The 22,350-nt window shown below is 48.2% G+C and overlaps 1 protein-coding gene across 2 annotated transcripts in view; it reads left to right on the top strand.

The window, feature by feature from the left end:
* Positions 1–22,350, top strand: part of CNNM4 (cyclin and CBS domain divalent metal cation transport mediator 4) — a 68,808-nt gene that overhangs the window by 17,491 nt on the left and 28,967 nt on the right. For both annotated transcript variants that reach the window (XM_021709825.1, XM_008052721.1), the window contains exons 2-5: positions 16,385–16,528; positions 16,850–16,984; positions 17,956–18,125; positions 18,487–18,583. In XM_021709825.1, coding sequence (XP_021565500.1) covers positions 16,385–16,528; positions 16,850–16,984; positions 17,956–18,125; positions 18,487–18,583 — 546 coding nt within the window. The remainder of the gene's footprint in view (positions 1–16,384; positions 16,529–16,849; positions 16,985–17,955; positions 18,126–18,486; positions 18,584–22,350) is intronic.

Below are 22,350 nucleotides of genomic sequence, written 5' to 3' on the forward strand. Positions count from 1 at the left end.
CCACGGGCTCAGGCAATCCACTCACCTTAGCCTCCCAAAGGCACAGGATTACAGGCTGAGCCACCGAGCCCGGCTGAGCATTGGTTTTTAGAAGTGGAATTATTACTTGGAAATGCTAAAGTCTTTTGGCATTTGATGATTTTAAATGAGGTCTTTAAAGTTGGATTTTCCAAGTGTTTGTTGCTGATTGTTTCATCTCTGCCCTAGCCAGGGTGTTCTGGGGGTCCATTCTCATGCCAGCCACCCAGGTTAGCGTTGGACTCCACAGATTTAAGGACTTCCCCCTCCACAAGCCTGCCCACTTGTGCACTCCTGACCAACTACTATAAATTTGGGGTTCCCATGACCCCCTCAGGTTCAACAATTCACTAGAAGAACTCACAGAATTCAGGAAAGTATCACACTTAGGTTACAGTTTCATTTTGAAGGATACACATAGGGAAGGTTTAGTTGGGTGCCAGAAGACAAAGTGCTCACCAGCCAGGAAGCTCACTGAGCTTGGGTGTCCAGCGGTTTTACCTGGGTTTCATTACATAGGTATGTGATTAAGTCATTGGCCATAGGATTGAATGTCTCCAACCCTACTTCCTTCTCTGGAGGTAGGACAGCTCAAAGACCAACCCTGTAATCAGTGCCTGGTCTTCTTGGTAACTGGTCCTGGTCCTGAAACTATCTGGGAGCCTACCCTGGGTCGCCTCATTAGCATAATAGATACTTCTATCACTCAGAAAATTCCATGAGTTTTGAAGCTCTGTGTCAGGATCAAAGACAATATATATTTTTTTTATTATACCAGCAATTGTAGAGAAATAGAATTAAAAACAAAAAATCTATTCCATAAGAAGTACATCTGGTTAATGAGAAATCAAATGCATTTTTATTTTACTTTATTTATTTTTTTGAGTAGGAGTCTCATTCTGTCGCCCAGACTGTGCAGTGGCACGCTCCCGGCCACCGCAGCCTCAACCTGCTGGGCTCCAGCGATCCTTCCTCCTCAGCCTTCCAAGTAGCCGGAACTACAGGCACTCACTACCGTCCGGCTAATTTTTTGGTTTATTGTAGAGATGAGGTCTCGCTAAGTTGCCCAGGCGGGTCTCGAGCCCGCGGGCTCAAGCAGTCCACTCACCTCAGCCTCCCAAAGCACGGGATTACAGGCTGAGCCACCAAGCCCAGCTTAATTTTTGATTTATTGTAGAGATGATGAGATGCCAAGTTGCCTGTTTGGGTCTTGGACCCGCGGGCTCAGGTAATCCACTCACCTCGGCCTCCCAAGTGCTGCGATTACAGGCTGAGCCACTGAACCCGGGCCAAATGAATTTTTATATATTGACCTTGCTATAAATGTAGTCATTAACCTAATACTTCTTATCTTAGATTCCTTTTTTTTTGAGTTGGGAGTCTCACTCTGTTGCCCAGGCTGGAGTGCAGTGGCATGGGCATGGCTCATTGCAACCTTAACCTCTGGGCTCAGGCAATCCCGCCTCAGCTTCCGGAGTACCTGGGACTATAGGCGTATGTCATCACACCCAGCTAATTTTTACTTCTTCTTCTTCTTTTTTATGATGAAGTCTCACTATGTTGCCTAGGTTGGTCTCAAACTCCTGGGCTCAAGCAGTCCTCTTGCCTTGGCCTCCCAAAGTGCTGGGATTACAGGTGTGAGCCACCATGCCCAGCTTATTTTAGATTATTTTGGGCTTTCTAGATTCATACTTATGTTGCCTGGGAATAATGATAATTTTATTTACTTATTGCCGAAATTTCTACATTTTATAGCTTGATCTTACTGTATTTCACTGGGTAGGACATAGACCCAGTTGAACTGGTGGTAATGGACATCCTTATCTCATTCTTGGTCCTAGGGGAAGGCTTTCAAAGTTGATCACTTTGTATGATTGTGCTGGGCTTTTTTGGATAGATTTCCTTATCAGATCAAGGAAGTTCCCTTCTCTCCATAGTTTGTTAAGAATTTTTATAATGAGTAGGTATTGAACTTTTGCCAAATGCTCTTTTTGTATCTGTTGAGATGATTGATCTTTGACTGTTAATCTAAACATGGATTGCATAACTAGAGCAAAACTTAGTGGTATTATCTTTTTTATACATCACTGTATTTGATTTGTTAGTACCTTTATTTAGAATTTTGGCATCTATGTTCATGAGAGAGTCTATCATTGTTTTCCTGCTATTAAACTGAGGAAGACATCATAAGATATTGTGTTTCTTTTTTTAATGGCAAGAAAAACAATTGTTTGGTAATTAAGTCTATTCCTCTGTAATTAATATCCCAGTTTAAGTGACCAAGTTGGAACCTATCAAGTAATATTCTTGGTCTCTTTCTTCCCTTCCTGCTTCTACAGCTGACAACCAGTATAAACCTCTGACATCGTGTTACTGTAGTTTTTCTCCCTCTTCAGGTTTTGATATCAAGGTCTAGAATTATTTAATAGTTTGTAAACATTTGGAAACATTGTGTGATTACCAGGAACCAACTGGGGTTCACCAAAGGAAAAAAATGCTAATTTTCATTTCATTTGTGTGTGTGTTTGGGGAGGAGGAGTAGGATTACTAGGTTAGTTCATTGGAAAGCCAGTCCAAGACTAAATGTATCTTGATTTCAGCAAAGTATTTAGCAGAATTTCCTATTAAATCTTTGTGACTAGGCCGGGCGCGGTGGCTCACACCTATAATGCCAGAACTTTGGGAGGCTGAGGTGAGAGGATTGCCTGAGTCTGGGGGTTTGAGACCAGCCTAGGCAACTTGCTGAGACCTCATCTCCACAATAAATAAAAAAATTAGCTGGGTGTGGTGGTGCGTGCCTGTAGTTCCACCTACTTGGAAAGCTGAGGTGGAAGGATGCCTGAGCCCAGCAGGTCGAGGCTGCGTGGCCGTGAACATGCCACTGCACTCCAGCCTAGGTGACAGAGTGAGACTCCGACTCAAAAAAAAAAAAACAAACTCGTTGCAACTAACATGGGACTTTTGGGCTCATTGATAATGGTCCAACTTTCAGATTGATTTGCCTGTGGATTTTTAGCTGGTTGCACAAAGAGGTTCAAAGAATGAGTGCCCCACAAGGCAGTGAGTGAACTGTGTGTGTCTATAAAGCCATCAAGCAAAGGTGTGATGGGTAGGATCTCCTCCCAAGTAGGAGATGCTGGGGCAGGAGTCCGTTGGCTGTGAGCTATGCTTCTACCTCTGCAGTTCCAGGAGAAGAGGTCAGAAGAGCTCCTTGGAAGAGAGGATTGAGTGGAGAGGGAGAAGATTTTATTTTTTATTTTTTATTTTTGAGTCGGGATCTCACTCTGTCACCCAGGCTGGAGTGAGTGGTATAGTCACAAATCAACAACTCACCACAACCTGGAACCCCTGGGCTCAAGTGATCCTTCTGCATCAGGTTCCCGAGAAGCTGGAACTACAGGCATGAAACACGATGCCTGGCTAATTTTTCCTATTTTTTGCAGTCAGAGTCTCACTTTATTGCCCAGGCTGGTCTCAAACTCCTGGCCTCAAGCAATCCTGCCTCAGCCTCCCAGAGTGATGGGATTACAGGCATGAGCCATTGTACCTGGCCAGGAGAAGCAGTTTACTAGAATGGTCCAGATTCAAAAGCAGGCTGATGGTACTAACAGGACTGTTGGGAACCCCCTCAGCCCCTCCTGGCCACATGCCTCCTCCTTTCCTTTGGAGAGATCCTGCTCCTGGGCCAGCTTCACCAGGTTGGCACCTGGGCAGGACACACAACTCACTCCTCTCTACACTTCTTATTCTTCTGTTGCATCAAAGCACTGAAGTTTTACATTTTTCCCCTTGCCTCCTGACAATCCTTGCCTCCTAAACCTGCCATTTTCTGACTCTTGATCCTTGATGCCTTGCCAAGTCTTTCTAAGTGTCCTGCAGAAAGCATTAGGTCTGAACTGACTCATAGAGGACACCAGAAACGTAAAAAATCATATGTGTTCTTTGACTCTTGTCTGACGGACTTGGAGAGAGTCAAAGTTATTTATACACAAGGATTTCCATGATGATCCAATTTGTGGTAGAAATATTTTATATATATATTTCATTTTAAAACACAAAAGAAAATACAGTTAACAGTATTATCTCTTTTGCCCAGGCTGGAGTATAGTGGCACAATCACAGCTCACTGCAGCCTCAACCTTCTGAGCTCAGTGATCCTTCTGCCTCAGCCTCCTAAATAGCTGGGACTACAGGTGCATGCCACTACACCTGGCTGATTTTTTGTAGAGATGAGATCTCATTATGTTGCCCAGACTGGTCTCGAACTCCTGGGCTCGAGCAGTCCTCCCGCTTTGGCCTTCTAAAGTGTTGGAATTACAAGAGTGAGCCACCATGCCTGGCCAACAGTAGTTATTTTTGGAAGGCGGGATTATAAGTGATCTTAATTTTCTTCCTTCCACTTTTGTTACTGGTATTTTAAAAAGTCATGTAAAATTTAGCTAGATGTAAAAATAAAATTATAAGAAAATTGGGGAAATTAGCATACTGGGTAGTATAAATTTATACGTACACATATGTTTCTTTCTTTCTTTTTTTTTTCTTTTTTGAGTGAGTCTCACTCTGTCGCCCAGGCTAGAGTACATGGCCACCCCAGCGTCGACCTGCTGGGCTCAGGCAATCCTTTCACCTCAGCCTTCCAAGTAGCCAGAACTACAGGTGCATGCTACCATGCCTGGCTAATTTTTTTTTTTTTTTGAGTTGGGGTTTCTCTCCGTCGCCCAGACTGGAGTGCAGTGGCCACTCCCAGCCACCACAGCCTGACCCACTGGGCTCCGGCGATCCTTCTGCCTCAGCCTTCCAAGTAGCTGGAATTACAGGCGCTTACTACTATGCCCAGCTGATTTTTGATTTATTGTAGAGATGAGGTCTCGCCAAGTTGCCCAGGCGGGTCTCAAACCCGCGGGCTCAGGCAATCCACTCACCTCAGCCTCCCAAAGGTGCGGGATTACAGGCTGAGCCACCGAGCCCGGCTTAATTTTTGATTTGTTGTAGAGACGAGGTCTTGCCAAGTTGCCCGGGCTGGTCTCAAACCTATGGACTCAGGCAATCCACTCACCTTGGCCTCCCAAAGTGCTGGGATCACAGACTGAGCCATGGAGACCAGCCTATACATAAATTTCTTTCTTTCTTTCTTTTTTTTGAGTTGGAGTCTCACTCTATTGCCCAGGCTGGAGTGTAGTGGCAAGCTCATGACCACCGCAGCCTCAACTGCTGGCCTCAGGTGATCTTTCTGCCTCAGGTTTCTAAGTAACTGGAACTACAGGCATGCACCACCACGCCTGGCTCAGGCTTGCCTGAGCCCGGCGGGTCCAGGCTGTGGTGGCTGTGAGTGTGCCACTGCACTCGAGCCTGGGTGACAGAATGATACTCCAACTAAAAAAAATAATAATAGCCGGGCTTGGTGGCTCAGCCTGTAATCCCGCACCTTTGGGAGGCTGAGGTGAGTGGATTGCCTGAGCCCGCGGGTTCAAGACCCACCTGGGCAACTTGGCGAGACCTCATCTCTACAATAAATCAAAAAATCAGCCGGGCGTGGTAGCGCATGCCTGTAATTCCGGCTAATTGGAAGGCTGAGGCAGAAGGATCGCCGGAGCCCAGCAGGTCGAGGCTGCAGTGGCCGGGAGCGGCCACTGCACTCCAGTCTGGGTGACAGAGTGAGACTCCAACTCAAAAAAAAAAAAAATTAATAATAATAATAATAATAATAATAATAGTAATAGTAAATTTATGCATGAAACAAGGTTTTGACTGTGACCCATCACATGAGGTCGGGTGTGGAATTTTCCACTTGTGATATCATGTTGGTGCTCAAAAATGTTCAGACTTTGGAGCATTTCGGATTTTTGGATTAGGAAATATATATAGAAATGGTGCCATAATACTGTTGATTTGCTTTTTTAAAAAAGGTCCCTATCTTTAAGAGATATATACTGCTATATTAAACATCTACCTGTAAAATTTACATGTTTACTGTTTAAATCTGGGCTTTGCTTCGGCGTCAGCCAGTAGAGTGAGGGTAGTAAAGAGGAAGTGAGTGGCCACAAGGATTGTTACTGTTTAAGTTGGAGGAGGGGTAATTATAGAATTACTTCTACTTTTGAATATGCTTGCTATTTTCCATAATAAAAGGTTTAAAAATTATATACTATATTACTAGTATGTATATTTTACTGTATGCTATTTACTAGTATGTATATTATAAAACGAACATACCATTTTTAAAAGGAAGATGGAATAATGTATGTTTAACTCTCTTGCCAATAGTTATCCCTTCATACCGTCTCTGACATGTACTCTATACTCTCTCAAGGCCCAAAGAACACACAACATGCGATTCATCACTAATGACAGTGGCTGTTAAGTCTGCTTCAAATTGTTTTCTTTACAATTTGGAATTATTTTGTCCTCACTGGTCAAGCCCTGACGAGATGGCTATTGTTTTTCCCCCATACCTTGGGTGACAATGGCTGATCTTTCTAGCATTACTCTTGCTTTAGTCATGCTCTCTTCAATCTGCCCTCTCCTTGCAGGGATTGTGTTAAGCCCCCATCCGTTTTGTGAAGGTTTATTTAGTTAAAAGTAATATACTCACCCTAATCTGTAAATTCATGAAATTGAGCACACCTCATCTGTGGTTCACCTCAGTTTGCTGGAAACTGAACGGGTGCATGTTGGGGCCCCTTCCCACAGTGACACGCAGAGCTGGTCAGGGCCCAATGTCTGTGTATGGACAAAAGCTAACTTACTTATTTTGGATTAGAAAATAAGTATAAACAGAGTCTGGGGTGAGTCCCCACCTTTGGAGACTGCTCTGAAAGGCTCCAGGTGGGTTGAGGTGTGCTTAGGGTTCGCAGGTGCTGTCTTGCTGAGGATGGCTGGGCCTCTTAATTGTATGCAGGCCACACTGTCTACATTTTTATCCCTCTTCCGTGTTCCTATCTTCTATCACTTTCTTTTCTTCTGCTTTACTCTGTAGTTTTTCCTTTGTCTTTCATCTTCATTTCTTTCTTTTAAAAGTGTAATCAGAGCCGGGCTCGGTGGCTCAGCCTGTAATCCCGCGCCTTTGGGAGGCTGAGGTGAGTGGATTGCCTGAGCCCGCGGGTTCGAGACCCGCCTGGGCAGTGAGACCTCATCTCTACAATAAATCAAAAAATCAGCTGGGCGTGGTAGTGCATACCTGTAATTCCGGCTACTTGGAAGGCTGAGGCGGAAGGATCGCTGGAGCCCAGCAGGTCGAGGCTGCGGTGGCCGGGAGCGGCCACTGCACTCCAGTCTGGGCGACAGAGTGAGACTCCAACTCAAAAAAAAAAAAGTGTAATCAGCCACACATAGTAAGATACTATTAGGCACCTGCTATATAGTTAGCCTCATGCTAAGCATCGAGGAGTGCATTGAGAACCCCCAAACATGATTTCTGCTGGCCAGAATGTGAACTGGGACCCTTGCTGGGGAAGGCGATTGGGAGGTTTCTAGCAAATTTGCCAACGCATGAACTCTTTGGCTCAATAATGCCACATCTATAAATGTATCATAATCTCACTTGGGTCCCATGATAGACATGCAGCATTATTTGTATTACATTGTAGCATTATTTGCAGCACCCAAAAGACTGGTAACAATCACACTGGCAGGAGGGAGAGGGTTCCATCCATCCTGGCACAGCCCGCCAGTGGAGCACTCCCCAGGGGAAGGAAGTGGCGCTCTGTGCTCTAGCGACATCCGAGTGCAAAAAGCAAGGGCAGAAAGGTATATGTTGCATTTCTCGTATTTATTTTTATTACAATATTCACATTAGATGGAAATGTTTTTCATAATTAAAGTGTTAAAAAGTAGCATATTGTAGAAACTTTTTTTTTTTTTGTGAGTTGGAGTCTCGCTCTGTCGCCCAGACTGCGTGCAGTGGCCGCTCCCAGCCACCGCAGCCTCGACCTGCTGGACTCCGGCGATTCTTCCACCTCAACCTTCCAAGTAGCCGGAATTACAGGCATGCGCTACCATGCCCGGCTGATTTTTTTGATTTTATTGTAGAGATGAGGTCTCGCCAAGTTGCCCTGGTGGGTCTCGAACCTGTGGGCTCAAGCAATTCACTCACCTCAGTCTCCCAAAGGTGCGGGATTACAGACACCGAGCCCAGCCGTAGAAACTTTTAAAAAGTGAAAGTCACCCTTTCCCACCACACAAAATGTGAATGTTTTGATCTGTTTTCTTCTAGTAAGTCAGAAATAAACTGTATTGCTTCACCCCCAAATGAAGATAGTGTTCTTGTTTCTGATTATAAGAGTAAAAATAAAAAATAGTACATATTGAGTGTAAAATACATTAAGCAAAAGTGAAAGAAACCAGCAGTCCTTTTTACTCTACTGTTCTCTTTTTGCTTTACACAAACCATGAATCACCATCTCTTTAAATAAATTCATGTGAGTCAGCCTTTTTAATGCTGCAATATTTTATTGTAAATTACATTGGAGACCCTCCTGGGTGCACCTTGCATGCTAGCCTAGGTATTTTCTTACAATGAAGGTCACTTCCTAGGAGTGGAAGAAATGGCGTTCCAAGGTCTTACACATTTTACATTTTGACGCATACTGCCAAATTCCTGAGAAAAAAATGTGAACTCCCAGCAGTAGTGGGTAGCTCTCTTGCCAATGTTGAGATGACCAGTCCTGTAAATCTTGGCTAATGTGATAAGTAAAAAAGATAGTTCATTTTTAGAACTTGTATTTTCTTTTTTTTTGAGTCGGAGTCTCACTTTGTCGCCCAGGCTGGAGTGTAGTGGGATGCTCTTGGCCTTCCCAGTGTCGACCTGCTGGGCTCTGGTGATCCTTCCGCCTCAGCCTTCCAAGTAGCTGGAACTACAAGCGCACACTACCATGCCCGGCTAATTTTTTATTTATTGTAGAGACAAAGTCTTGTCAAGTTCCCCAGGCTAGTCTCGAATCCATGGGCTCAGGCAATTCACTTGTCTCAAGCCTCCCAAAGTGTGGGATTACAGGCTGAGCCACCAAGCCCGGCCAAAATTTGTATTTTCTTAGATTTTGTTTACACTATTGTCCTTATATTTAAAATTAGGCTAATGGTTTTTCTTATGGTTTTAGAAAGGTTTGTATAAAACAGTAATATTGGACCAATTAGCTCAGTACCTTTCATTAATCTCTCTTCCTTGATCTAAAATGCTAGATTTATTATATAAATATAGTATTCCCAATTTACTGGAGTTTATTTCTGAACTCTTTCATTGTTTTGTCCAATACTCCACTGTTTTAATCACTGTAGTCTTACAATATATTATACTTTATTTTATTTATTTATTTATTTACTTTTGAGTTGGAGTCTCACTCTGTCGCCCAGACTGGAGTGCAGTGGCTGCTCCTGGCCACCATAACCTCGACCTGCTGGGCTCCGGCGATCCTTCCGCCTCAACCTTCCAAGTAGCTGGAACTACAGGTGCGCACTACCACGCCCAGCTGATTTTTGATTTATTGTAGAGATGAGGTCTCACCTGCCCAGGTGGGTCTCGAACCCGTGGACTCAGGCAATCCATTCGCCTCAGCCTCCCAAGGCGCGGGATTACAGGCTGAGTCACCGAGCCTGGCTTATATTATACTTTATAATAAAATGAAGAACTTCCTCAGTATTCTTTTAGGCTGTGTTAGGTTGATTGAATATCTCCCTCCTGGTCTTCCCCAGGCCAGCCTCTCTGCTATGGATACCGTGATCTTTTCACAGGTAACTCTCCCACTCCTAAGTGGCGCCTCTGTTTGGCCCATGTGTGCTGTTCCAGGCTCTGGGAGTTACAGGCATAGCCTGTCTGTGACAGACCCTGGGCAGTTGGAGAGCCAAGCTCCCTGTTTCCTCTTGAGAGTGGCACAGCCTCTCTGGCATTGCATGCCAGGGCAGCTCCAGATGGGCAGTGGGCTAGGCTGGGCTGCCTGTGCTTTGGGGCCTTGCTCTTCTTCAGGTGCTCAGGCAGCACTGCATTTGCTTTCTTGCAGCCTTGGAGACACAAGGGTGTCCTGGAACCTAGCATGTATATGGTGTGCCTGCTGGGCTACTGTAGTCTCCTGGCCTTTGCCCAGCCTGACTGTTCTGACCAAGGAAGGGAGCAACGTAGATGAACCCTATTTAGCATTATGGATGAACCTGGCCAAACCTCCTAAGGCTGGAAGGAAGGGGCTCGCCTCACTCTGGCTGGCTTCTCTCCTACCCTGGCTCTGCCTTTTTGCTAGGATGGCCGCCACTCCTTCTGGTGGTTGAGGTCAGCACTATTAATAGCCAGCTTAATCCTGCCCGAGCTTGAGTGAAGGGAGGAAAGAGGAGGGCATCGCCAGGAAATCAGGGTGCCCAGCCATCTGCAGGCGTAGACCCATGGCCCAAGCCTGTGGCTTCCAGTCAGCCCAGTCAGCACCTCTCCCAGGGAGGACCTGGGAGCTCAGGACCATCCTGGGCACCTGGGATCTTGGGAGCTGGAAGTTGCCAGGAAATTCAGCTAGGAAGATGTGGAGGGCTCCATCTTGGGTGGTAGGAATCCCCTGTTTAATCTAGGGCCCCTGGTTCTTCCCCACAAGAAAAGGCAGCTGGAGCTGGTGAGTAGGGCCCTCTTAGGGCCCCTGTGGACTTTGTAACCCATCACCTAGTAATGTATTTTTCTATGGGCTTTGAGGGACTGTAAAGTCTTTTTTATGGGGGGAGAAGGACGCAGTGGTTTGCTAAAATGGGTATTGTGCAGGGTGGGACCGTCCTTTCTGTAGCTGGCAAAGGGTGTGGAGCCCTGCTGTAGCCAGGTGCGGCTGGGAGGGGCTGGGGTGTGTCATGAGGAGTGAGGGGCTGATGCAGGTCTTGCTGGGCTGCAGCCTGGACAGTGAGTAGGTGGACACAATAACTGATGGCACAGTGCTGTAAAGGAAGAAATGGGCTGGAGCTGGGGTGGTGAGAGCTAGTAGAGGCCACCCAGGGCTGATGCTTGAGCTGAGGGCAGAAGGATAAAGAGGTGATACAGGATGCTGGGGAGCAGGAGGAGTGCTGAGGGATCAGGCAGGTTCTGGGTCCTCTAAGTCCTTGCCCCTGATTTGTGACCTGTGCCAGATGGAAAGGGGCTGTGAAGGAGGCTGAGGACAGCCTGCCGGTCCCCCTAGGGTTTCTGGAGGCCTCACATGCTGTTCTCTGGCTGCGGAGGAGAAGGTCCCACCTGGCTTCTGCTGGACAAAGGTCAGTGAAGGGCAGAAGCGGCATGCCACATGCCAGGTAAGACCCATAGGAGACAGTGGGGACAGCCGGGTGCCAGGCACCTTCTTTCTGGGGTTCCCTCAGCCAAGTTGCCCCTTTCTAGCAATGCTTGAACTTAGGAGAGCTCAGGAACCCTGAAGTTCCAGAGGGCAGTATTTGAATTTTTTTTTTAAGTTACTCTTATGTACCAATAAAATTGCCTAGCTCTTATGTACCAATAAAAAATAAATTGAGAACCTTCAAAAAAAGTTACTTTAATGTATTTTTTCTGATTATAAAATTAATTCTATTGATTATGGAAAATTTGAAATTTTTATACAGAAAAATATAAAAAGAAAATAAGAACTATCCTGAAATTAAACCATATGGAATTGCTGTTTTTGGTTAAAAAAAAAGCATATCAGCAATTTTTTTTTTTTTTTTTTTTTTTGAGTTAGAGTCTTACTCCGTCGCCCAGGCTGGAGTGCAGTGGCATGCTCCCGGCCACCGCAGTCTCACCCTGCTGGGCTCTGGCGATCCTTCCGCCTCAGCCTTCCAAATAGCTGGAACTATAGGCGCGCGCTACCACCCCCGGCTAATTTTTTTGATTTATTGTAAGAGATGAGGTCTTGCCAAGTTGCCCAGGTGGGTCTCGAACCCACGGGCTCAGGCAATTCACTCACCTCAGCCTCCCAAAGCACGGGATTACAAGCTGAGCCACCGAGCCCGGCTTAAAATTTTCATTTTTCATTTCTCACCCTGGCCACCCCCTAAAATCGAATCATCTAATTGCATGAACACCAATAATAAATGAGAAAGTTCATTAAAATAAAATTTCATGTTAGAATTTATGCAAGGAGAATCATAAATATAAGTCTGAGGTGATCTACTTATTTTATACAGTAAATCAGCAGTAATTTCTGATGTATAGGAACTTCTAAATTACTAAAATCCAGAATAATTCTTCCCCTAGCCTGCACCCCTCTCCCCTTCCCCTTTTCTTCTCCTGCTGAATGAATATTGAGGAATAAAGAGAGGAGGCCAGGTTCACTCTCGAGTGGACTAATAACTGGGCAGAGATGCCCTGAAGGAAGATGGGTGAGTCAAGGGGAAAGACTGGAGCTTGGTTTTGTCTGTGTTGATTTCAAGGTGTTAGAGTTGTCAGCAGCTGGATAGAGGAGTCTAGAGTGTACAGGAGAGGACAGGGCTGTAGATATTTATTTGGGACACCTGGACATATAGCTTGTATTTAAAAGTCATTAGGCGAGAGACTAGATGCAGGGTCCCTCCAGCAATTAAGAAGTCAGGGAAAAGGAGTGACCCTCGAGGTCAGGAACACCAGAAGCCAAGGGGAGGAAAGGTTTCCAGGAGGAGAGAAGGGAGTGACTCTTTGTCAGCAGGTCATCTGAGGATCAAACCCTGCCATTTGGGGCCATCAGTGACCTTGACCAGAGGTTCTCTGGCCAGGGGAGGAGACAGTTCTGCTGGATAAAAAGATGTCCTCTCTGGGCAGACAAATTAGAAAAAGGCAAACACTGCCCAGAGGCCTATGGCTGGCCCAACAGAGGGAGACTGACTGGTCCCTTACCCAGAAATCTTTGTATAAACCTCCAACTGGTCAGCCATCAGCAGCACTAGTACCCAAAGCTCTTAGCTCAAAGAGCAGGGGTGGGTTGGGTGCAGTGGCTCAAGCCTGTAATCCCAGCATTTTGGGAGGCTGAGGTGAGGGGATTGCCTGATCCCATGGGTTCGAGAACAGCCTGGGCAACTTGGCGAGACCTCATCTCTACAATAAATCGAAAAAAAATTAGCCGGGTATGGTAGCACGTGCCTGTAGTTCTGGCTACTTGGAAGGCTGAGGTGGAAGGATAGCCTGGGCCCAGCAGGTTGACGCTGGGGTGGCTGTGAGCGTGCCATTGCACTCCAGTCTGGGCGACGGAGTGAGACTCCAACTCAAAAAAAAAAAAGCGGGGGTGGGGGGAAGGTATACACGGCACCCCAGGGCCGCACACCTACAAGGTGCCTGTCATGCAGGTGCTTGCCACCAGAGGGTGCCCACATGCAGCAGTGGCGCCCACAAACAAAGGAGCCTCTGGGTGAGGGGTGAGGGGGCAGGGCGGTACTGAGAGTGGCACCAAGATCCTTCCCAGGGAATCAGCTCATTCATCCACAGGAGGGCTGTTTTGTCCTTTCAAGAAACCACCAGACTTCCCCTGTGAGGCTCCGTGCAAATGTGACCATTTCTTGGTCAGGATTCAGTCTGAACCTCTGGGGCAAGTAGAGGATTCATTGTGGGGAGGTGTCCTCTAACTCTTTGGTGTCTAAGTAAGGTCCTGCCCACTGAATCATATCAGAGGACATACCTCCGTCCCCCAGGGTTGGATACGTGGCAGTGGCAAGCACACAGAGTCCTTGCCCACCCCAGACACTCACTGGTTTTCCTTTAAAAACCTTAATTGTATTTTTCCTCTTAATTCTGTCTTTTATTTATTTATTTATTCTTAGTTATAGAAGTGAAACATGCTTATCAAATTGAACAGTATAGAAAGGTATAGCGAAAGGGATAATAGCGCTCCTCTCCCAAACTGCAAACGCCCCCCAAAGGTGACAACTCCTACTGCTCCAGACATTTCCAGGGCAGTTCAAGCCCATACATCCCCCCATTTCTGTGCAAGCAGATGGCACCGTGAGTCTATCCCATGGCTTGCTCTTTCACTAATGGCGCATCTTGGTTTCTGTTCTGTATTTCGTTCATCTAGTTCCACCGCATACTTCCTGGTGCAGCTGTGGCCCAAGTTGAGTACCTGTGCCCCTTTGCTATTGATTTAGGTTGTTTCTGGTTAGAAAGAATGCTGCCAAGAACTCCCTCACTTTTGTGTCTTTCTGATTTTGTGAAGATTGCCATCTCCCTAGGGTAAGTCCTAAAAGTAGAACTTCTAGGTCTAAGGTTAGGGACCCTTAATTTTAAGACATCATGCCCAGCTGGTCTCCTGAAATGTTCTACCCTTTTACCTAACCTCCACCAGATATGTGTGAGGATCTGTTTATCTCTCCCATCCCTTGCCAGTACTGGGCAGTGCCAGGCTTTTTAGAGGGTGCCAGTCTGGAAGGGGATACAGGTTGAACATCTCAAAGCTGAAAATCCAAAATCTTTTATTTTATGCTCCAAAGTTTAGAGTGTTTTGAATAGCAACATGACACTTAAAACATTTCATATTTTCTTTCTTTTTTGAGTTGGAGTCTCACTCTGTCGCCCAGGCTGGAGTGCAGTGGCATGCTCACAACCACCCTAGCCTTTACCTGCTGGGCTCAGGTGATCATCCACCTCAGCCTTCCAAGTAGCTGGAACTACAGGTGCACGCCACCATGCCCAGCTAATTTTTTTATGATTTATTGTAAAGACGAGGTCTCACCAAGTTGCCCAGGCTGGTCTTGAACCCGTGGGCTCAGGAAGTCCTCTTGCCTCAGCCTCCCAAAGTGCTAGGATTACAGGCTGAGCATCATGACCGGCTCATATTTTCAATTTTGGGATTGGGGTGCTTAACTGATAGATATTCTACAAATATTCCAAACTCTGAACCACTTCTGGTTCCAAGCATTTCGGATAAGAGCTACTCAACCTATAAATGCTGCCTTGCTTTAATTCACATCTCTATTTGGTGACATAGTTTATTGGGCTACCAGGCCTCTCAAAGCACTGTTTCTTTCTAGAGGACACTCCAATACAGGCAGTGTCCAGCAGGCACAGAGGCCTGGGGTGCAGACCCCAGGGTCCTGGCCCTGATCAGCTGCTGCCTGCTAGAGGGTGTTGGCAGATCCCTCTAGAAGATACTAGAGAATTTTTATTTGCGTCTAGCCTTAGTTCTGTCCAGCAAGGTGCTAAAGCTTCTTTGACCACAACCTGTAGTGGGAAATATGTATGTCAGTGATGACATATATGTGAAAAACTTTCACAAAGCAGTGCTCCCCCTCATCACATGAAATGTACTATAATATTTACTTGAGATCCAGCATTTTCTCTGTTCTCCCTAAGAAGCCCCTAGGAATTATAAAGAGCCCATCCTGAGGCTCTGGGATTTTCTGTGGCCTTAAAGATCTGGAAAATGTCCTACACCAAGAGAATTTAGGATGAGTTCTTTAGTCCTTAGAGTGCAGAAGCCCTGAGGGTTGGATTGTGAGGGGGCAGCCGTACAGGAGATCCTGACTTGATCTTCACAGATCTCCTGGGACATTTTTCCTCAGGCTGCTCTAGACCTGTATCCTCACTAGTGGGACGCGCACGGTACCATTCAGCCTAGATGTGGGCCGAGCCTTTATAGGCTGCTTCCCCATTGCTGCTTGCAGGAGAGCGGGGTGGACACCCAACAGAGGGCCCTGATAGCCCAGCCACCCTACAAAGGTTCTGTGGAGGGTTCTGCCCCACCCCTGCCTGCTGACTTTCTCTTGCTTTGGGTTGAGGGGGCGGGCCCTCTCTAATTATAGGCTGTGCCTGGCCTAATCACAGTGGGCTACTTTGTGAATGGTTTTAGAGATGAGAGCCCTTGCTCTGGGCAGTTCTGCAGGCTTCAGGGACACACAGGGCAGGCGCCCAGGAGAGCTATGTGAAGGAGCATGAGTGTGGTCCCTGAGGCCCTGTGGGGGTGGGCAGCCTTGGGCCCACCCCAGAAGCTTTATCTGTTCCCAGTCAAGGGCTCTGTGACTCGTCAGTATGGGCCTTTCCCCTCCCAGAGACTTAGCCCCTGATTAGTGGCACGAAGCAGGGCCTTGCCATTTTCATCCTATGTGAACAAGTGGTCCTAAGAGAAATGCCTTTAAAAAATACTTTTGGGTCACATGTTACCACATATTAGAAAAATATATAAAATGTTGATTTTTTTTCTTGTCATAAGTTCCTCAATGTCCAGAATTCCATTATAAGCCAAATATCATTACAATAAAATAATTGGTTCCAACACTAAAAAAACAAAACAAAAAGCTTTTGGTTTTCCTTTTCTTAAAGGCAATATCCATTTGCAGTAGTAATTTCAGAAAATACGGAAAAGGGAAAAACTACCCTGACCCCACCCCAGTGACTCATGATGGCCCTAGATGTGTTAACATTTTGGTGGAGGGAGTCTCATGACCGGCCCTGGGCTCTTGTCTGACTCATTGCATTGCCCCACAGGGAAGTCCCACCTGGCCATCGTGCAGAAAGTGAACAACGAGGGCGAGGGCGACCCCTTCTATGAGGTCCTAGGTCTGGTCACCCTGGAGGACGTCATTGAGGAGATCATCAAGTCCGAGATCCTGGACGAGTCGGACATGTACAGTGAGTTCAGCCCTCTCTGCAGCCTCCAGAACCCCTTGCCCACTCAGATCTGAAATCTTGTGTCCCTAGGTAGAAGGACCATAGTGCAGGGACACAGGAGGCCCAGCACCCCTATGACCAGGGCAGGCAGGGAGCACGTTGCTGAGAGCAGTGCGAGGAGGCTGCCTTCACCCCCGGTCTCCATGCCTTGGCTTCAGCCTGGAACCCTGCTGGCAAGAGCCTGCTGCACCTGCATGGGATGAGGCCTGGGGAGGCGAGTTCCAGCTTCTTTCTGAGTTCTCAGAGGGCAGTGTTCTCATTTCCACATTATGCCTCTGGCAGCTGACAACCGAAGCCGAAAACGGGTGTCTGAGAAGAACAAGCGCGACTTCTCGGCCTTCAAGGATACTGACAGTGAACTCAAAGTGAAAATTTCCCCTCAGCTCCTTCTGGCTGCTCATCGCTTTCTGGCCACAGGTAAGAACATGAGGGGGATCTTCCAGTGTTGGTGGAAATACAGTCACAGAGGTAGAAAGTAACCTCTGGCTACTTCCCCCGCGGGATGAGAGATGTAGCAGGAGAAGGGTGTGGGGACAGCAGCTGCCCCGGAAGGCGCCAGACGTCTTTTCCATCCCCAGGGCTCTTTCTGCTGTGTGTTTGCCAGGAATGGGCTGCCACTGTGAACTTCTAGGAAGCATCTGAGTTAGCTTTGAAAATAACCACCGAAGTGGGTTCCCAGGCTTGCCAAGACTATCAGGGCTTGTGGAATAGGAAGGAGAAGGGGCCCTTTCACTGGGGAGATCCCATTGGAAGAGCCTGTGTTCAGCTCTGTTCTCATCTCCTTGCGCTCCTCTCTGCCTGCCTGTGCTGGTCCCGAGGAATTTACCTCGTGATCAGTGACATTGCTCTCTATTTTTCTGCACCCCGATTTAAAGCTCCCTTGAGGACCTGGGTGACAGATTAGAAAAACACCTGTGTAGTCTTTCTTCTCTCCCCCAATTCAACTCCCTTCCCACCCTCACTTGCTAAGTGTGCGATAACTCGTTCTCCTTTATTTTTTCTGCTGGGATATTGATGTTGATATTACACTAATAATTACAGTAACATTTATAAAGTGTTTTACATGTGCTACCCCATTTATTCTCACATCTGCCCTATGAAGTTTTACTCCCCATTTTGCAGATGAGAAAACTGAGGCACAGGCTAAGTAATTTGCTCAAGGTCATGCACTATGCGCAGGAGCCACTTTTCAAGCCCAGTCTGGCAAATAAAAATTGAGTCCAACCAATCAGAAGCCAAATGTGCTTCCTCCCCGGGAAGGCGCAGAACCGAAGGGATGGCTGGAGCAGGGAGGGAGCCGTCTCACCACAGAGTGGTTGCTGTGGTTTGGGTGGAGACACGGCAATGACTAAGCTCCAGGGCCAAGTCTCCTCTCTCTCCTCCTCCAGAGGTCCCCCAGTTTAGCCCCTCACTGATATCAGAGAAGATCCTGCTGCGACTGCTCAAGTACCCAGACGTCATTCAGGAACTCAAGTTCGACGAGCACAACAAGCACTACATCCGCCATTACCTGTACACCCGAAATAAACCAGCTGACTACTTTGTCCTTATCCTGCAGGTGAGCACCCTCGACTTGGGGTACGCCAGCCTGCTCCCCCCCCCACAGTGCTCTCTTGTGTCCTCTTTCCACTTCTGCTGTGGCGTCACCGGGAGCCCAGCGCTTCGGGGCACATGCGGAGGGGGTGCAGCCTGCCCCGGAACCTCGGCTTGCCCCACATGGCCCCTCCTCTCCCGGAGAGGCTGCCGAGCCTCAAGGTCAGAGTCCTGACTCTTCAGGGGGCAGAACCAGCTCTTCCTCTTGCGCCCACCATCCCACTTGATCCTCACTTCCGTGTCCTGCTTAGTCCTTGGGTTCTTCCCCCTCCCGCTGTGCTTTCTCCTTCTCACCCTATCGTAACCCCAACCCCATGTTCTTTCAGGGCAAGGTGGAGGTGGAGGCAGGGAAGGAGAACATGAAGTTTGAGACGGGTGCCTTCTCCTACTACGGGACCATGGCCCTGACCTCAGTCCCCTCTGGTGAGTCCTTGGGCTGGGTCTGCACCAACGTTAGGCTCACCTGGAGCTGGAGAGGCATCGACTGACACCTGGGACTGCCTCAGTCCCGATGGCTCATAACCAGTAGGCTTTGGGCAGAGGGAGGCTGGTGAGGTGGGAGCGTCTGGGCCCAGAGGCAGTGGCCTGGAAGAGCAGAGTGGTCTGCACCTTTGGAAGAGTCTAGAAGCTGGAGGGGAAGAGATGGGGGGATTTGAGCAGAGGCAAGGAAGCAGTGCAGGGCATGTTTTGAGGTGGTGAGGAGACCAGCCTGCCATGTGGGAGGACTGTGGGGAGGCAGAGATGTGTCGAGAGCCCCAGAAAGCTGATGGCATTTGGCCGTGATAGGAAGTGAGAAGCAGTCAGTGGCTGAGTACAGGGGAAGCATGACCAAAGCAGAATAGACCAGCATGGCGAGCCAGCCCTGGGGCCCTCACTGACCAGAGCAGCAGGCGGAGAGTAGGAGGCAGGCAGCAGGGCTCGGGGCTCTACTCTTGAGGGCTGGGATGGAGAACCTGGGGTGTTCAAAGTACCTGTGGTCGTGAGTGAGGCCAGGGCCTGTTTGCCAAGGTGGGCTGCCGATGGGTTTGGCTTTTCAGGGACTCAGCCACTGCCTTTTGGTTAGAGGTCAACTCTGATGGATTAAAAGGACTTGAGGGCACTTGGAGAGGGGTACCCTTTAATGGAAGGTCCAGGCCACCCTGGGGCCCTCTCCAGTCCCGAGTGGCTCAGGCTTCCTGTGTCAGAGAACTTCCAGGGTGGGAGTACTGCAGACAAGGCCCAAGTCTTGCCCTGCTCAGCTCCTCACTCTGTGGGAGCCCTCTGGCCTCCGGGGCCTGGGGGCAGGTTGCCACAGGATAGAGAGTTGAAGTCCACTCTGGTGCCGGGGAACAGGCTGTGCTGGTATGGTGTGTGCTGCGGCTTCTAGAGCACCTCTGTGCTGTGCCTGTCAGTATCCTCTGACAAAAAGGACCCCATGTTGGGGTCAGGGCACCCACGAATAGTGACACCCAGCTCAGCTCATCTGTGCCCTCTGCCTCTCCACTAGGATGAGTCAAGGCATCACAGATTCCCAGCGGTGGGCACAGACAAGGTTCAGAGCTGGGCTCTGGAGCAGGTGGACCTTACCTGGACACCTCAGGCCCAGGGACTTACCTGCCCCTCCCAAAAGCACCTCTCATCCGTCCAGCCTGGGGAAGTCTGATTCAGAAGGGCTTGCAGGCGTGGGTGCTCTTTCTCTGCAAAGCTGCCTCAGGGGCCTGGTCAGGGGCCTGGGCTCTGTCCTTCCACCCCTAGGCCCTCCTTTTCTACTTGGAGTGGCTGGAAGGGAGGAGAGGTGACTCTGGGCATATTTGGCTAGCTCCTGCCCTTCCCTGCACAGGCTCATTGGTCTGCCCAGTGTCTTCATCAGAACTGTGTTCTTTTTTTTTCTCCACTGTGTCCTGCTCTCTGCATGAAGGATTCTGGCCCCCATCAGGCCGGCCTTTCTGTCCAGTACCTGTCGCTCCATGTCCTGCCTTCTGGCTCCACATGTCACTGACCTTCTCCTTTTTAGCTCCAGTGCCTTTAATCCAGGTCGGGTGTCCGCCTGGCAAGCGGAACTCTCTGCTCTTCTGGCTCACAGGTAACGTGGCGTGGCTAAAGAAGTTTGCATTGCCACCCATCACCTGAGCCCCACACTGCAGCTGCATTAACCTCTCCACAGGCACCTGGAGGCAGCTCACCTGGTCACAGCCTGACTGGTAGTGGCTCTGCTTGGCCCAGGGCCCAGTTCCTGGGTGACTTTGGCCCATTCCTGGAAGGACCTCTCCAAAGATTCTTAGTCTTTGAGAACATATGCCCATAGACACACACCCATAGACGCGCACACACAGACACAGACACACACCATAGACACATACACATATCCCTTTAGGCACACACACACACACACACACACACACACACCCCCCCGTGGAAGCAGACACATACACACAGAGATACACACCCATAGGGACACACACACAGACGTAGACACACACATGTAGACATACACAAACATATACAGAAACACACACATAGGCACACACCCATAGACACGCACACATCCATTGACAGACACATACACACATACCTATAGACACATGCATAGACACATACCACATACATAGACAAACACACCCACACGTTCCCATAGACATACACACAGACACACACATAGACAAACTCACCCATACACTCCCGTAGACATACACACAGACACACACCCATACACACACCCATAGTCACATATACAGACACACACACACATAGAGGGTTGCTCTCAGCAGGTGTGGGATGGTCAGCTCCCCTTGTTCCAGGTCACCCATAGATGACCTGTCATCTGATCAACTTTCTCTAAAAAACTTCCAACTTTCTTCGATGCTTTGCTTCCTATTCAGCTGCTCGTGCCCAAGGCAGACAACAGCGTGGCAGTTAGGAGTGGTCTCAGGATGACAGTGCCGTTAGAATGCCACCTTCACAGTTTCTAGCTAAATGTTACATCTCTATCTCAGTGTCCTCTTCTGTGAAAGGGGAACAATGCATACCTACTTCATGGAGTTGTCAGGAGAGTGAGAGAGTTGTTATAAAATGTTTAACTATAACTCAGCTATTTTTGTTTTTTCTTGATTACAACTGAAATGTGACTTTCCAATGAGAAAGTCTTTCGGAAAAGGCCAAATGCCATATGCCGTTTCTGGCCTTGGATGTGTCACACTCCTGATACTGTTCTAGGAGTCAGTGGACATAGTGGGTGCCAGATTCATTCAGCTTAAGGTTTGCTGGAGTTCCCATGTGTATTGAGGCCACAGAAGGTGCACGAAGGTGCTGGTCCCATCATTGGCAGTGGCCTAGGCCTGCGAGCTCCGTGCAGGTCAGGAACATGATGAGCACCTTTGAGCCCTTAACACCCTGGCAGCCCTAAAAACCTGTCACCTCAGTCCTTGTTTCCCATTTAATATTTGTACACTTGGACTTTTTTCCTTCTTAACTGTTCCAAAAATAAACAGCTATTTTGACCCTCTGTTGTTGTTGTTTTTGAGTTGAGGTCTCACTCTGTCACCCAGGCTGGAGTGCAGTACCATGATCATGGCTCACTGCAGCCTCAAACTCCTTAGCTCAAGTGATCCTCCCACCTCAGCCTCTCGAGTAGTTGGGACTACAGGCATGTGCCACCATACCCAGCTAATTTTTTTTTTTGGTAGAAGGGAGGTCTTGCTGTGTTGCCCATGCTGGAATCAAACTCCTGGACTCAAGTGATCCTCCCATCTCAGGTGACCCTCTGTTGCTAACTAGATAAATAAATGAAAGGGTGACTTCCACCCTGTCCCTTTCAAACACCTCTCCCCCATTGTGACCTCAACCTCCTTCCCCTCCTCTGCTCTTGCTCTTTTTTTTTTGAGTTGGAGTCTCACTCTGTCGCCCAGACTGGAGTGCAGTGGCCGCTCCCGGCCACCACAGCCTCGACCTGCTGTGTTCTGATGATCCTTCCGCCTCAGCCCTCCGAGTAGCCGGAACTACAGGCGCGCACTAACATGCCCGGCTGATTTTTTGATTTATTGTAGAGATGAGGTCTCACCAAGTTGCCCAGGCGGGTCTCGAACTCACAGGCTCAGGCAATTCACTCACCTCAGCCTCCCAAGGCGTGGGATTACAGGCTGAGCCACTGAGCCCGGCTTGCACTTGCTCTTGCTTCACAAATGGCCAGGAGTTTATGCACCCATGGTTTGAAT

Source organism: Carlito syrichta, unplaced genomic scaffold (assembly GCF_000164805.1).
Source record: "Carlito syrichta isolate Samal-C Ts95f unplaced genomic scaffold, Tarsius_syrichta-2.0.1 Scaffold287364, whole genome shotgun sequence".
Classification (NCBI taxonomy): domain Eukaryota; kingdom Metazoa; phylum Chordata; class Mammalia; order Primates; family Tarsiidae; genus Carlito; species Carlito syrichta.